The 18,200-nt window shown below is 38.5% G+C and overlaps 1 protein-coding gene across 1 annotated transcript in view; it reads left to right on the top strand.

Annotated features, from left to right (window-relative positions):
• The first annotated feature begins 88 nt into the window (after positions 1-88).
• SRFBP1 (serum response factor binding protein 1) overlaps positions 89-18,200 on the top strand; it is a 41,866-nt gene continuing 23,754 nt past the window's right edge. The window contains exons 1-2 of the mRNA XM_060761952.2: positions 89-271; positions 18,071-18,159. Of these exons, the coding sequence (XP_060617935.2) occupies positions 242-271; positions 18,071-18,159 (119 nt within the window). The 5' untranslated portion in view covers positions 89-241. The remainder of the gene's footprint in view (positions 272-18,070; positions 18,160-18,200) is intronic.

Genomic DNA, 18,200 nt, shown 5'->3' with positions numbered 1-18,200 from the left:
TCTGGGAGTTGAAGTCCCAAAATTCCTAGAACGCCAGTGTGAGCACGACTCTATTATCTTTGTGTCACAGAGTGTGCGCTAGAGCGCCAACCGGAAAGGGAGCGAGAGCGTGTGTTTGCGAGTGGCGCATGCGCATTCTTTTGCTTGGACTGATGAGAAAACGTGAGGGGAGGAAAGTTGCCGTGTTTTGGGGTGTCTTGTTGCCCCAGCAACGCGCCTTCGAGGGACTTTGTGAGGGACGATGGCGCAAGTTCTGAACCTCAACAATGAGGTGAGTTTATCCCGTGATGTCCAGCTCTGGAATCAGTTTCGCCTGCTTCAGGTGGCAGCTGGGAAAGTGAGGCAGGGAAGGGAGGAAAGTTGGAGAGGAGAGAGGAGGCCCCGGACGAGAGGGAGGGTCCTCGCTGGAGCTCAGAGGATGAAGTGTTATGAGCAGGAATTGGGGCTGATGAGAGAGGTAACACTCAGGCAAGTTTATGGGATGACGGTTCCCAGAATGACCCAGTCAGTGACCACGCTGTCTGAGGGTTGGGTTGTGGTAGGTTTTTCGGGCTGTATGACCATGCTCTAGAAGCCCAGGCTACCAGTATTTTAAAAACCCCTCTAAAATATCATAACAGTAAATACAGAACAACAGGGAATTCTAGACAAGAAACACTCACAGCCAGTTAATCACCTCTCAACAAAGGATTCCCCCAGGCAGTAAGAAGCGAGACCTTGAAACTGCTAGGCCATTAAATGCTAACCGCTTTGAGTCGCCCAAGGACTGAGAAAAGTGGTATATAAATGAAGTAAATAATTAAATAAATATAAATAATCAAGGTGGCCAATTGCAACATTCACATCTACCTGAAACAGACAAGAGTTCTTTTTCCCACCCTAAACATTCCAGAGATATATAATCCCCATCTTCCTAGTTTCCAACAGACCTCACAACCTCTGAGGGTGCTTGCCACAGATGCAGGCAAAACATTAGGAGAGAATGCTTCTAGAACAGTGTTTCTCAACCTGGGGATCGGGACCCATGAGGGGGTCATGAGGGAATTTCAGAGGGGTCGCCAAAGACCATTAGAAAACAAATATTTCTGATAGTATTAGGAACCCTTTTGACAGAGAAGGCTGAAGATCTCTCCACCTGTCCATCTTTTCCTTTTTGATATTGGTGAACTACAACTCCCAAAATTAAAAAAAATAGCTCCCCCCCCCCAACCCCACCAGTACTCAATGTTGGCCATGTAGGTAGTGTTACAAGTTTGGTGCAGATCCATTGTGAGCTGGGTTTAGAGTGCTCTTTCATTGTAGGTGAACTATAAATCCCAGTAACTACAACTCCCAAATGTCAAGGTCTATTTTCCCCAAACTCCAACGGTGTTCATATTTGGGCATTTTGAGTATTTGTGCCAAGTTTGGTCCAAATCCAACATTGTTTGAGTCCACAGTGCTCTCTGGATGCAGGTGAACTACAAAGCAGCTAAAGTTCTGCCAAACTGCATTCATTCTGGAGCACAGATGCACCTTTAGTTGCTGAATCAACCATCATATCCCATTCATTATGCTGCTGTGTTTTGCTTCATTCAGGCAGTTGGATTTATACCCACATGCACCAGATCCCATCTGATCTTGTAAGCTAAGCAGGGTTGGCCCTGGTTAGTTCTTGGATAGGAGACAGCCAATGAATACCACGTGCTGTAGGCTTTATATAAGGAGAAGGACCTGGTAAAAACCACCCATGAAACCCTATGAAATTCATTAGATCACCATCCATCGACAGGTGACTTTGAAGGGATATTCATTCAGGACTTCCCAAATATTGGTGATAAATATGTCTTGGGCTTCAGCTCCCAAAATTCCTGACTGTTGGTCAAACTGTCTGGAGCTTCTGGGATTACATTAAAACACCTGGAGCAGGCATGGGCAAACTTTGGCTTTCCATGTGTTTTGGACTTCAGCTCCCACAATTCCTAATAGCCTACCAGCTGTTAGGAATTGTGTGAGTTGAAGTCCAAAACACTTGGAAAGCCAGTTTGCCTATGCCTGACCTGGAGGAACAAAGTCAATTAGAACAATCTTTAGGTTCTAGGCTTTTCTTAATAGGATTATAAGTGTAGCAATATTACCAAGGCAATACAGATGGTTCCTAAGTTACAAACATCTGACTTGCAAATTACTCATGGTTAAGAACAGGAGTGAGATTATAGGAAATGAGAGAACTCTACCCCTTGGAAGGGAAATGCACTCCTGAAATAGTTATCATGGATAAAAGGTGTCTCCACTGAAGCTTTATCACCAATCCTTGTTTCCCCAACAAGTTAATTTTTACAAAAGTCAATTATCTCAAGGACAGAAAGTGAGGTGAAATTTAAACACTGGCACAGATAACAAAAGAAACACCATAGGGCTGTTAACCCTTTCTTATGCTATCCAAAGCTAATATATTTTTGCTGGAGTTACACTTAAAAATGCACCTGTTCTGACTTACAAATTCAATTTAAGAACTAACTTCAGAACCTATCTTGCTCATAACATGGGGACTGCCTCTATACAATATACTCCAAATATGGCTTCCTATAAGCATGCTGTATGTATCTTGTATAACCATTTCCTTGAATATGCCATATCCTGATCTCAGTACCTAAGCAGAGTCAGGGAAGTGTCTCATGCCAGGTGCTGTGTGCTATGTTCAGAGGAGTGCAGTGGCAAAGCATTGCTGAATAAATCTCACCTAGGAAAACTTATAATAAGGTCACTGTAGTTGGAAAAGACACTACTAACAATACCAGGTGATTGAAAGTACATAACAAAAACACTGCTTTAATTGGTTCTTTGAAAAGCAACTTGTACCAAAAATGAATGCATTTATCATATCATGATCTTTCATCAATTGGGATTGCTGAAGTGAAATCTATTTTATTAATGGTCGCATGACAATATATATATATGTGTGTGTGTGTGTGTTTGTGTGTGTGTGTGAATGGACTGCAACTCATATCATGCCCGGTTAATCCCTCTCAAACTCCACCAGTACTTAAAGTTGGTCATGTTGGATAAGTGTGCCAAGTTTGCTCCATATCCGTCATCGGTGGGGTTCAGCCTACTCTCTCTGGCTTCATGGTGAACTATAATTTCCATCGTGCTGGGTCAGTCCCCTCAACTGCCTCCAATATGTTCTGTTGGCCAGGGGTGGGGATGTGTGCCACGTTCGATCAAGATCCATCCATCTGTAGATGTAAGGTTAACTACAACTCCCACCATGCTGGGTTAGTCCCTCCCCCCAAACCCCTCCAGTAGGTTTTGTTGGTCATGGAGGTTCTGTGTGCCAAGTGTGATTCAGATCCATCATAGGTGGGGGTCACAGGGTTCTTTGGATGTGGGTGAATTACAACTTCCATTGTGCTGGGTCAGTCCTCCCAAACCCCACCAGAATTCAAAGTTGGCCATGTTGGGTATGTGTACCAAGTTTGGTCAAGATCCATCAGCAGTTGAATGCTCAGTGTTCTGTGGATGTGGGTGAACTACAACTCCCAGAGATTTTAAAGCCATTGTAGATCCCATCCCTTTTGGGAGAAACAGATTTGAGGAAAGGGATATTGATCAAATCTAAACTTTTAGTGTTGCTTTAGCAACATGACATGTTTCATTGATAATTTGGTTACATATAGAATTATATTATTAACAAGAAATTATGAAGTTTAAAATGTGCAGTTTGTTCTGCATCCATGTATTCAATCATCCATGGATTGAAAATATTTTTAAAGCCAAACCTTGATTTTATCATTTTATATAATAAGGCACACCTTTTTACCATGCCATTGTATATAATGGCACTTGAGCATCTACAGGTTTTGATAGCTACAGGAAGTCCTGGAATCAAATGCCAATTGATACCAAGGGAGAATTTATTTCAAATACTTTAATAAATATATACAGGTTGTTAATGGGAGTTTGGCCCATCTTTAATAGTGTTTTAAATTAGTGTTAGAAGCCACCATGGCTCTGTCCAGTACGCATTCCGTAACCCCCTGAGATGCACAAATTGTTTGTCTCCTGTTGGGTAAGGAGGTAGTACTCATTGTTTTTTTGAGTGTCATTTCTACACAACCTGCAAAACGTATACAACTGAAAAACAAGACTTTAAAGTTCTGGCATTTTGCTTTATGTTGAACAATAGGGACAACCCCCACTGAATTCATTAGAATTTATTTCTTGGTATATATTGATAGATTGTATCAGCTGACATCCATACATGTGATACCAAATAGTTTGTGTAGCTTCCTCAAATGATACTTTAAAATGTTGCTAGAGGGCAGCACAAAATAAGTAATAAGCTTTCCCCCTCATGTTGGTTTCTTCTTCACTTTCTCTTGTAAATATGTTTAATTTACAAGCTGATTACTTTAAATTTGGAAAAGTATAATGTTCCCAGAAGAATTTTATGTTTATTTTAGAACATTTCCGCCTTATGTATTACCCAGCTGATAACTTTGTAGGGCTTATGCAAGAAATTGCAGTGAAATATAAGAAGTTCATTGGCAATTTTATATAAATGCAACAAATAACTCAGATCTGGTTTTTCTATAATTAATTTTTTATATATAATTGTAACGATCCTAGTTGAATTACACAGGATGCACCAAACAGCCAGGCATCACCCATGCTGTATCTTTGCATTTCATTTTTCTCTCTGCCTAAGTGTAGTATCTTACATTTCTCATTGTTGAAATTCATTTTCTTAGTTTTGGCCCAACTCTTTAATCTGTTAAGGTAATTTTGAATTCTGATCCTGTCTTCTGGAGTATTCGCTATCCTTCCTAATTTGGTGTCATCTGCTAACACGATAAGCATACCCTTTAAATAATAATAATAATAATAATAATAATAATAATAATAATCATGATCTGTCAACTGCAAAAGGCCACCTTACTTGGATCATTCGAAAATACATCACACAGTCCTAGAAACAGGAAGTGTTCAACTTGTGATTTTGTGATATGAAATCCATCATTTATATCTCGTTTGCTGTGACATACTGTGTTTTTGTGTCAGTAAAATAATAATAACAACTTTATTCCTATATCCTGCCACCATCTCCCAGAAGGGACTCGGGGCGGCTTACAGATGGCACAAAGTGCCTAAAAACATAAAAATATAGCACAATATAAAATACAATGCAATAAAACACACACACATATAAACACATCATCCAAGTTCTTAATAAAATCCTTAATAAAAATGTTGAATTGGGCCCAGGACCAAACACTTTAGCACCCCACTAGTAAATTCTTTCCAGGATAGTTGATTTCAATCTCTTAACCAATTACCTAATAGTAGAATTGCCTAGCCCACATTTTACTAGTTTGTTAGAAAGAAGATCATGGCGGACCTTGTCAAAGGCTTTACGGAAATCCATTAGATAAAAAGGTGCCCAGTGAAATGTGGAGCAGAACAGGTTTCCCTTGGTTTAAAAGATCCTGACAACATGTGTACTTTCAAATGTAACTGCCACATGCTTTGGGCTGTGTGCTGAAAAGAAATTAAAAGCTTCTTTCTAACTCCAACAGATAAGGACACAGATCACCTATTTTTTGGTGGTATGAGTGCTTTCATGCACAAACCTCGGTTCTTATTTGCTTGGGAGTAGGTATTCTAACTTTTAATCAGGTTTGTCTCACGAAATGTAGAAGCCTCATTTGTCTGTAGAACACCTAATGTGGTGTCATCTGCTAACATGATAAGCATAACATCTAAATAATAATAATAATAATAATAATAATAATAATAATAATAATAATAATATCTTTTCCTTTCCTGATTTGATATCCAACACTTCTGCACACAGGGCATTCATTTTGCTAATTGTATTGAGCCCAGGGTGGTTTTATGAAGAGTCCCTTTATACTTTGAAGATAGTCCTTTCTTTACTTAGGCAAGGGATAGGTTCGCCTTGCAGACCATGTTCATCCTCCAGGTCATTTTTGTAGATGCAATCAAGTATTTAAATAATGTTGTCATCTAACCAGTCTATAGTGATTAAAGTCTAAAGCCTATTTATATTGACAAGAATCTTTCAGCTCATTTTAGACAAAGTGTACAGGTGCTAGCAGAGACCTGACCCTGGGAACAAGCAAAAAAGCTGGATCACTTGCTAAAATACTGGTCAAGGAAGTTTTGGCTAGGGACCAATGATGTTGCCATCCTCTTTGATGCCATCCATCCTTACATAGCAGGGAAATTAGCCATTCTGATCATGATTCTCCACCCCCAATTTGGGGTATTAACAACAAGGTTGAGCTGGTAAAGGAACAGGAAATATTGTGAATATTTTCTTTCTCTAAATGTGATACGATGATAAAGCATAAGCCAAATTTCACATGTCTACTAAAAGTTCATAATTCTGCATACAGTATCTACCAAATCTCTATTCCATATAGCTTTATTGGTGGCTTTAGTAGACTTAATTGTTTTCTGTCAAAGGGCAGAGATGTATAGAACATTAAGGTAGTGAGCCAATCTTGGGTCTGAATCATTAGATATTTGGGAATGAGTATAAAAAAGTCTTCAAAATAGTTCAGTTATGATCACTAAAATTCTTTCACTGACCTTGTCAATGTTCTAAACAACCAATTCTTATAAAATTTCCAAGCTCTCTGAAATAGAATTCAGAAAAACAGCATTTTTTTCCTAGGATCTTTTCCAGCAACTATTATTCAAGTGCAAGTTGCCACATCATCAGTTGCAGAACTTTAAAAGCAAACAGTGATCAGCACTTCAGACTGTTTTACTTCTTCAGATTTTGAAGAAATTAAAATTCAAAAGCAGTCTATGTATTTGCCATAAACTGAACAGTATTAATTGACTATATATTTAAAAGAGATTCTTTGCTTCAGCTCAGAGCAGTTTATATAAAGTGTCATTGGTTGGGCCACGTAGACTAGCTGGAAGTTGCCAAAAATAAAACATGTGGCTGCTTACTTGACTGGTGCATAATAAAGAAATATGCAAGCTCAGTCATGGGAATTTGCTCAGAACTATACTTAAAGAAACTGTAGTATAGCTATGATGGGGATAATAACTATGCTTTACTGGTACACCTTCAGGTGTATAAGGATGTATTTAGAGCCCTCTGACATTATGTACTCATGATTGTTATATATCTCAGTGCAGTGTCAATGCCATGGCACTGCTGAACAGTATTGCAGTAACAGAATTAACATCGATCGATGTTGTTGCTTTTTAATTGGGATGAGTAAGCTATTATTTTTCAGCTATGGATATGTTCCTAAATGAGTGGAATCCATAATAATGGGTTTCACAGGGACTGGATATATGCAAAATACTGTTTAAATTGAGATTGTTCCAGTTAAGGAGTATTCAGGAATTCTGGTGGGTAAAGAGGGAGAAGTATGGGTTTTCTTTTTTCCAGTCTGCTTGTTATTTGTGTTCTTGATTCCATGACATGTGCTGCTTCCCAGATTGTAAATTGAGCCCCCTTTCTGGATATGCAGATGCATCTTTATAGCATCCCTATTCCGGCCATATGCTGCAATATGTTACATTTATTTCTTTGATGATACCTTTCACTAGTTCTGCTGACACATGGATTTTTTAAAAGCTTAAGCCATAGGCAGTTGAGAACAAGAAGCAGAATGCCATGCATTTGATTATAGAGCAAAGAGGATAGATCGAACTAGGGTGATGCACAGTAGCATTCCTGCCCCTTTTAATTTGATGGTACTGCTACAAAAAATAGCTCCAACCACAACTCTGATGTATGCACTAGTGTTTGTACTCATGTACCATATAATCTAAGTCACAGAGCTAGTCAGTTAGAAAGCTTCAGAATCTGTCATATAAATCCATTAGATGGCCTTCAGGAAGACATTACATGACATGCCCAGGCTCCAATATGACTAACTCTGCAAATGGGTCAGTTGTGTGGAAAGTCAGTTTGAACTTTCCTATGACAAGAAGGGGAAGAGGGATGATCGACAACATATGGGTGTGATGGAATGGGGATGAAATTAGAGTAAGTGCTAGGTCAGTTGGAATATGGAATTTCAGCGTGGAATTAGAGGAAAGTTAGTTTGTTAGCATGTGTTCTTCACATACACAGGAAATTTGTATTTATATGCATGCATTCAATCAATATGAATTACAGATATACTAGGAATTTAGAAATACGACATGAATTATATTGCAAACATAGCTAAAATTGTGACAAAGATTAGACTTGAAGCACTTGGTTTTATTGTAGCACATTACCGAAGGAAATTATTGATTTGTATATCATCATCAGCACAACATTGAATTGGTAGGCTATTCTCTTAAATGATAAAATGGAAGCAGATGAAAGGGTGGAGTAATATCTAGCTGCATAAGAGTCATGGGTATACCAGGGAAATGGGCAAAGTGGTATTTGGAGGCCTCAATATGGAAAGGCATCAGGGGGTGGTGGTATTGGGTGAGTAATTTATGAATTAAGACATATTAATTTAGAAGGCTAACAGTAGAAAAGAATTTAAACAGAAAGAGAACACAAGGGACTTCACTTCTTGGTCATAGTCATTTTCAAATTCATGGTGAGCAATGGATGTCCAGCCTTGTCAAGTTTAAATACAAGAATGGAACTAAATGTTCAGTGCCAAACATTTGTTTACACTCTGGATAGAATGAAAAGACTTGTAAGAAATACATGGCAGTAGAGCTTAACTTCCACATTATTATTAGTCAAGATAAATGAAGAAAACTGATTGGGAAGAAGCAGAAGAAAGTTAAGTACTTTGTTTCTCATCTTCATATACTCAACTCTGCCTTGAATACCAAAGTAAAAAACCAGACTGGCAAACCGATGCTGGGCGTTGAAGGCTAAAGCAATTATTACTTCCTTATATACATTAGATATAATGAAACTTTTGTATCTTGTATATTTAGAAATAGGAGTTGGATTGAGGTCCGATGGTCTACAGGCAGTCTCCAAGTTATGAACAAGATAGGTTATTTAGGTTTGTTAGATTTAGATTTGTATGTAAGTCAAAAAAGGTACATTTAAAAGTGTAATATCTATCTACATATATGCAAGCTTTGAGTGTTGTTGTTAATTCGTTCAGTCGCTTCCGACTCTCCGTGACCTCATGAACCAGCCCATGCTTGAGCTCCCTGTCGGCAGTCACCACCCCCAGCTTCTTCAAGCATTTGATAGCATAGGAAAAATTTAACACCCCAGCGGTGTTTCTTTTGCTGTCTGTGCTCCTGTTCAGAAGATTTCACCCCACTTTCTGTCCCTGTGATAATTGGATTTTGAAAAATTTGGCTTGTTGTGGAATCAAGCATTGGTTATAAAGCTTCAGTGGAGACACCTTTTCCCCATGATAACTCTTTCAGGAGTGAATTTCCCTTCCTAGGAGTAGATTTCTCTCACTTCCTGTTGTCTCAACCCCATTCTTAACTATGAGTCTTTGTAAGGTAGATGTTTGTAACTCGAGAACTGCCGGTATTTCCATACATAATTTTCTTACTTTGATTCATATGTTTTTGCTTCTTAGGCAAAACAAGAATTTTCATGGTGCATTTTCATTATCTGTAGTTTTTGTTCATTGTAACAGTTATGTTAATTCGTACTGGATTATACTGGCTTTCATTGTATATTCTAAATAACATTAAACCAAGTGAGTCAGTTTTGTCTATATTTGGACTTTATATTTCATGCAAAATGTTGGAGGGAGTGGTGAACGGCTTATCCCATTTAAATTAAAGCACACTATGACGATAAAGCAAAGAATAATCCAAAAAGTCAGTAAGGGAATTTTAACTTACTGCCAATTTTACAGAATTGTGACCATATCATGTGTGTTCTATATAAAACTTGCTGCAGCTGTTTTCATGTTAGCTTAAAGGAGGCCTCGAAAGGGGCAAGAATTGAGTTTTTAAAATATAAAACACTGAACTGATAATTCAGAAAACATTAGGTTTTCTTCACAGTTAGTGTCTTAAAATATGGCTACAGTGTATTTAAACTTTAGTGTGGATCTAGATACCCTTTCAAATGTGATGCAAGTTTTGGATTATGCCAGTAGTTTCCAGCCTGTGGGTCTCCAGGTGTTTTGGCCTACAACTCATAGAAATCCCAGTCAGTTTACCAGCTGTTAGGATTTCTGGGCGTTAAAGGCCAAAATATCTGGGGACCCACAGATTGAGAACCACTGAGTTATGCGAACATCATTAAACATGGGCTTTGGCAACTCTACAGCAAAGTAAAACCATTAGCCTGGTATTCATTGTCAGGCACAAAAGAGTGTCATGCAGCATTGTTAAGTGTTAATTACAAACAACAGCACATTTGTTGATATTAAAATTAAATTAATCTGTGGTTCATTAAAATAATGTCTCGCATCCAATTCATAAAGAGAAAAGATGCCTCTTTGGGGGGGAAAATAGAGACCCGTGCCTCTTATTTCTTACTATGTGCTTGAACTAAGGTGTGGCCCAATATTACTAAAACATAATCCAGTTTACTGTGACAAGGCATTCTTAAAATCTAAAGCTTGGTAGCTTTCCAAAGAACCTTAAAGTGTGTCCTCAGTTACAGCAATTTAATGACACTACAACTGTTATGCCTCTTGGGATTTGTAGCTTTATGATATGCTTAGTATTATTTGCTAGAAAGTATTAAGATAGTCCTCTGAACTACAGTATTGTTACAGATAACAAACTGCTCAAGTAGCATCAAGTTGCTGTAACTCTGTAGTGTAGATACAGTTTTAAGATTAAACACACTTTGCTGTCCTTAATATGATAGAAGCAGGTTTGGTAATTTAATCACCACAGTTGGGAACATTCAGTGCACTTTACAAAAACAGATTCCTGTAAAGTAAGCAGGAATTCAAGGACTAAAGTAAACAAGTGTGGTTATTATTGGGTTACTACTGAATGCCAAGAAAGGAGCTTCATAAAAAGAAAGATAACTCTTAGAACCCTCAGGTCATTGTATTCATGGGTTATGTTGGCTATTGAATCCTAGGGGCTGTAATCCACAAAGTAGTCTTCCCGGGCTCTCATAATGAGCACAGTTGGTTAAACCTTCTGGTAGCTCATGCCTGCATTATAGAAAACTTTCAAGCAAACCTTAGCTCTTTATCTACCTATAAAACAAGAAGCATAACTGGAGAATAGATGGACACCAAAGTGAGTAGGTTTCAAGTTTTAAATACCTGGAAGTATTCCTCCATTGCACTAACAGCAGGAAAACCTATGCAGAGTATGCAGCAGAGACAGTGCACAGTAGCTCGACCGCCATCTTAAGACACCTGAAGATGGGAGGAGGCCACTTTATACTAGCGGCACTTAAACTTTTAGAAGCTAAACCAATCGCAAAAATGCTGTATGGAGCCCAGCTTGGCCCCTTTTCAAATTATACCCCACTAGAATGTGTTCAATCAAAACTCCTAAAACCGTCTCCCAGATGTGTCTCTAATGCCAGCCTGCAATTGGAGACATGCTTTGTGAAAGTGGAGGTGAGAGTATGGACAACTATTCTCAATTACTAGCTACGTCTATCCTTCTCACATGATCTTGTCCCTCTAACCACGAGGGACAACTTCCAGTCAACGTGGACTATAACCATGGCAGTAAAGATCGCAACAGTAGGTTTCTCCCAAGGACAATTGTTAAACATGAGATGGGACCAAGCCAAGGATCTAATTAAGCAATGGATCCTGGACATAGAACGCCAATTGGACCTAGCCTGTTCCCCAACCTTTATTGTTACTGAAGCCAATAGATACATCACTGCTCCCATGGCATACCTAACAGACCTGGAGGTGCCCAAACACTGAAGGGCTTTTGCCCTGGTGAGATGTCATGACCTCCCATCGGCTGTATTGGAGGGGAGGTATCGGAAGACCCCCTTCAAGAGAGATTATGCCCCTGTGAGTTTGGACACGTAGAAAGAACTGAGCATGTGCTTCTTCAGTGCATGTTCTACAGATATCATAGAACTAATTTCATCACACCATCCCTTCTAAAATCTCCAGGGCACATCCCAGTCCCAGAATTACAAACATCTGACTAACAAATGACTCACAGTTACAAACATGGGAGAGATAACAAGAAGTGAGAGAAATCTGTCCCTAGGAAGGGAAATTTGCTTGCAAAATAGTTATGGGGGAAAGGTGTCTCTGCTGAAACTTTCATCTCTAATCCTTGTTTCCACAGCAAGCCACATTTTTCAAAATCCAATTATCTCATGGACAGAAAGTGAAGTGAAATCTTCTGAATAGGGGCACAGATAGCCAAACACTACAAGAGTGTTAACCCTTCACTGTGGTATCTAAAGCTTAGATAGATAGATAGATAGATAGATAGATAGAGTTACACTTAAAATGTATCTGTTCCTACTACATACAAATTCAACTTAAGAACAAACTTACGGCTCAAACTTACTATTTTGTTCGTAACTTCGAGACTGCCTGTATTCTTACATTTTTGGCTGAGAGCTAGCTTAAGTTGGATCTCTTCTTTCTGTTCAAACTTAAAGCAACCTCTTAAAGTAGCCAAGTATAACATTTTATTCTGATGTCCTACTTCTTTCCTATAATTGCCACCCCTTACAAGGTCTTTGCACTGTATGATCTTTGGCTTAGGTCCAGTGAGTTCTTTAATACATCCATCCTCTTCCCCTCAACCCTATGTCTCATTCATGTTTCAGATTTAACTGAAGTTTATTAGAGTGATACCTCAGTTGTCATGTGTGTAATTATCACATGTATGATATTACATTAGTTGTATGGAAGAAAGCTAAAAAGCATATTTAATCATATTTAGCTGAACCTTTTGCCTTGTTGGATTGTCAGGTTTCTTTTGACTACCTTGGAAAATCTTATTGACTACCTTGGAAAATCTTATTGAATAATTACATAAGAAACATTTAACTTTTTGACTATGATCTCGGATTGCATGGTTTTCATAATGTGTTTTAATTTTGATATGATTTTACATTCATGTTTTAATGTATATGTTTATTTTATGTCTTTTGTGTATATAGCATCGAATTGTTGTCCTTGTATGGTCTCTCTTGAGTCCCCTTCCGGATTGAGAAGGACGGGTATAAAGACTGTAAATAAAATAAATAAATATAAAGTGATATATAAAATATCATAAATAATCATAGAATTTCTCCTTTGAAAGGCTATATACAGTCCTTCCCTGTGCCATGCAGGAATATACAATCATAGCACTCCCAACAGATGGCTATTCAGCCTCTGTTTAAAAACCTCCAGAGCAGGGGGTTCAACACTCGAAAGCAATATATTCCATTTCTGAACAGCTCTTACAGTCAGCAATCCTAATATACAGTGGAATCTCCTTTCTTGCAATTTGAATCTATTGTTCCATGTCCCCTCCTCACTGTGATATCCTTTCAAATATTTAAACATGGTTAGCATGTCCCCTCCCAACTTTCTTTTCTCCAAGCTAAACATATACAGCTCCCTAAGCCACTTCTTGTAGGGCTTGGCTTCCAAGCTTTTGATCATTTTGACCACCCTTCTCTGGACATGTTCTAACTTGCCAATATCTTTCCTGAATTGTGGTGCCAAGAACTCGACACAGGATTCCCGGTTGGATTTGACCAAAGCAGAATAGAGTAGGGATATGACTTCTCTGTATCTAGATGCTATACACAAGTTGATGCATATTAGTCTGTATTAGATGTCATTATTTCTAATTGGTTTAATGGCCTTTAAATTAGAAATTGGGTTATTTCGTGGAGGGAAAAGCCCTCAGTGCTAACTAGCTATGATTATTATGTTAACCTCTGGTATCAAAGCCAGTGTGGTATGGTGGTTCCACATGGGACTGTGATTTTTGAAACCAAGGTTTGACTTCCTACTCAGCCATGCAAACCCACTAGGAAATCTTAGGAATATCATACTCTCTCGGAAGATGGCAAAAGAAACTCTCCTTTGAACAAATCTTGCCAAGAAAATCCTGTAATAGGTTCACCTTAGAGTCACTGGAAGTTTGAAATGACTTGAAGGCACACAACAGCAACAAATCAAATAATGCACATATCTCAATAGACTGTTCACTAAGAGACAGATTTGGGAGAGTCATTTTACATTTGTGTCTTTCACATTGGCTTCTCATGGGTATCTGGCCAGCTGGCCAGCTGTCTTTCTACTTATAATTGGGATCTGATGTTTACTACTGCATGCATACAAAATTCAATACCTTGGCAGGAAACACTTGTGGCAAGTCAAGTCAAAGGTGGTTGATTGCCATATGTGTTTGACTGCATATCCCATCAGTCCCAGCTAACAGTGTCACTGGTAAGGTATTACGAAAGTTAGTCAGTGATATTTGGAGAACTCTAGGTTGTGGGAACCTGAAGATGCTGGTCGGGAACAGATGGAATAGACAGCATCTTATGCAGAATAGAGTAGAACAGGGGTCCTCAAACTAAGACCCGAGGGCCGGATGCGGCCCTCCAAGGTCATTTACCTGGTCCTTATTCAGGGTCAACCTAAGTCTGAAACGATTTGAAAGCACACAACAGCAACAATCCTATCTCATCAGCCAAAAGCAGGCCCACACTTCCCACTGAAATACTAATAAGTTTATATTTGTTAAAATTGGTCTTCATTTTAATTATTACAAATAAGATATGTGTGGTGTGCCTAGGAATTCATTCGTTTTTGGGGTTTTTTTCCAAATTATAATCCAGCCCTCCAACAGTTTGAGGGACTGTCACCTGGTCCTCTGTTTAAAAAGTTTGAGGACCCCTGGAGTAGAAGGTAGGCCTTCTTGTCTTGAATTTTTGAAGGTGAACATTTAGACGTTGGCCAAGAATTTTTGATGGGGAACACAAATTTGGTGCCAGTATAATATCTGTTTTTATATCCATTATTAAAAGTGAGCTTCTGGGTAAAATATTTTTCAGCTTGCTATTGATGTTATGCGTGAAAGCATATTTCCTTGCAAACACAATCAGGGAGGATATTTATGGACAATTACCTCCTATTACGGGGTTAATTTATTTAAATTTTGTCTCTTCAGAAGTAATTATTCAAACCAGTATTTCCTGTTTGTCTGGTAATAAGAAGAAGGGTGTTGGTTAACGTGAAATGGTCACTGTGGTCATTTCTCATTCATGACTAATTGGTTTCAAGAGGAAAATACTTCCACCTTACAGTAAACTTTTAAAGGGAGTTGGGTTTTAATACTGTTTCTGTATCAATATTTGTTCTGTTTGGAATGTATTTCCACAGAATGTAGCTGTCTTTTTGGCCTTCCATCAGTAGAAGGAAAATAAACCCTGTATTCTCTCTGACTGCTCTTTTAAATCCAAATGGGATCAGCTTGATGCTTTGGTATTTACTATCTGTTATTCTTCCTTGGTATTGCCTTCAAGTTGTTTCTGTCATATGGCAATCCTAAAGCGAGCATTTTTGGGGGTTGGAAATATTTGTTCGGATATGCTTTGCCTTTGCTTTCCTCTGAGGTCGACAAAGTATGCTTTGCCCAAGGACACCCAGTGGGTTTCCATAGCTGAACAGAAATTCAGAATTCTAGTTCAGCACTCAAACAACTACGCCATACTGGCTTTGCACAGGGTTATTCTTCCTATTGCTATATAGACAAGAACAATTTTCTATAACAATACAGATAAACTAGAAAATAAAATGTTGTCATATCTATAGCAGATGTAAACAGTTGAAACCGTGCTGTGGGGAATATTCCTGAGGAAAAGAGGAAATTCAGGAAGACATGATGTACTGTTAGTAAAAATCATGATATTTTTACTAACAAGGAGAACACAAACCCGCCCCCTCAATCTCTTAGGACAGGTTATTGGATATGGACACATGCAGTGTCATGTATACTTCTGTTAATTCTTAAACATCTTTCCCAGTCTTGCTCCAGTGACAAAGCCACTTGTGAAGAATGCAGAAAAAAATGAGAATTGAGCACTGGCCCGGTAAAAGACCAACATACTGTAACGAGGATGGCACCAATTTGTAACGGTTTTGTAAAGGAGCCTCCACTTTGTAAGGGCTTATTAAATTGATAGCGTAGCTAATAGCTAGTAATATTGAATTGGTCTTTCTTCAAGGTGTAGAGTGACTTAACTTGGAAAGGATTTGTAACAGAGACCGGCTTTATAAGAAACTGTAACAAGCGTATTGAAATGTAGCAGAAGCTTGATGGTTTCAATGTTTCTTGACTCTTAGAGGCACATATCTTCAGAGGTTACATTTATAACATTTCTTAAAAGAACTCTGGAAGGGACTCTTCCTTCCACTAAACAGGTTTCAAACTATTTTTCTTCAAACTATGATTCTTTCCTTAGTAGATTACTTCAGATACAAGCTTATTCTTCCTTTGTGATATTTCTGTTGTATTCAAGATTCTCACTGGGTTTCTCTCACCCTTTCTACTCATACACCAACCACTAATATAAATAAGTCAACTTGACTTATCTAAACTACCTGGGCTAAAAGCCAAAACCTTCCTGATTCTCACTACAGTAGAATCAGCCTTTCCCTATAGTTTTTAAACTACAGATTACCTTCCTGGTTCTCACTACTACAGAACCAGCCACTCCTGCAGTTCACACACTACAGACTGACCGTTTTAAAATGGCTGCCCTGCCAAGTGGCAGTTGGCTCCGCCTCTTTTCCATAGCAACCCAGCTCAAAGTTAGTTGAGCTGGCTACCATCCCCCCCCCCCCATTTATGCAACTTTAAATACTGCAGGTTACAAGTCACACTTCACCACAAACAAAAGACATAACTATAAAATATTTCCTTGTGGTAATGAAGTATTTTTAAACAATTAAATTTATTTGAATGATCAGCAACAGGTTTAATACTTGTACTATTTCATTGAAAATTGAGATTCAGAATGTTGCTTTGCATAATTAGTGTCTTAAGATAAAATTTGTATTCATGATGTTTTGGCTGTCAGTGTATACTTACATTATGTTGTGATAGAAAACTGGCTATTTCACAGTTAAATGACATTATGAAGTTACTAAAGAATGAACAACTATTTTTAATCATTATCTTAAATTAGATCATTTATGTGTCAATTGAAGAGAATCTTGTTCTGTACATATCTTTGAAGAAGGTGGTACAGGGATTGTTATGATAACATGGGTATGTTAATGAACAAATAACAAATTATTATTATTATTATTATTATTATTATTATTAACTTTATTTGTACCCCGCTAGCATCTCCCAGAGGACTCGATGCGGCTTACACAGGCCGAAGCCTCAAACACAATACAATAGAGAATATAACATCACAACAACAAGGCAAATCAAACAATAAGCAAATAACATAACACCGCAATACTAAGCAAATCAAAACAATAAGCAAAATAACAACAATGGCAGTACATCAGGACATTATTAAAAACTGGTTCGGCCGGCGCACTGGGGTACAAGGGTTAAAAGTGCTGAATGGCAGGAGGCACGTAGGGTTAAAAGTGCGATGTGCAGCGACAATTTGTTATGCTAAGGTGCTCCTAGGACTTGGGGTGGGGATTCCTAGTCTGGGAAGGCACAACGGAACAGCCAAGTTTTTAAGTTCCTTCTGAAAACGGCTAGAGTGGGGGCCTGTCTGAGATCTTTTGGGAGGGCGTTCCAAAGTCGGGGGGCCGCCACAGAAAAGGCCCTGTCACGTGTCCCCACCAAGCGCGCTTGCGACGTGGGTGGGATCACGAGCAGGGCCTCTCCAGATGACCGTAACGAGCGCGTGGGTTCGTAGATGGTGATGCGGTCACGCAGGTCTTGATTGAAGTATAGCCTACATCTAAGAATATTCAACAGGCCTGCATGTTTTGGCTTTTTCATACATTGTTTGCATTCAGGCCTCATAGATTACTGATTTGTTTTTCAACTGGCTGAATGATTTTGGAAGTGGTTTGATTCTAAAGAGAAATCTGAATTCAGGAATATGATAAGCAAGGAAGCTTACTCTGCTGAAAGTGATTTGTAAACTTGGCATAATCCAAGTTATATTTGCAATATTCTGCCTAACATTTTATGTTATGGGTTTTCTCCAAAACAGGTTGTAAAGATGAGAAAAGAAGTTAAAAAGATTCGAGTTCTGACAATTCGCAAACTGACCAGACACATTGCAAAACTAAAATCAAAAAAGTAAGTTTAATTTTTTTTCCTCTGTGTTTTTCATGTAAAAC

This window comes from Anolis sagrei, chromosome 2 (genome assembly GCF_037176765.1).
Source record: "Anolis sagrei isolate rAnoSag1 chromosome 2, rAnoSag1.mat, whole genome shotgun sequence".
NCBI lineage: Eukaryota > Metazoa > Chordata > Lepidosauria > Squamata > Dactyloidae > Anolis > Anolis sagrei.
Note: the sequence above shows the minus strand (reverse complement) of the source record. Positions and strands in the feature narration are given on the sequence as shown.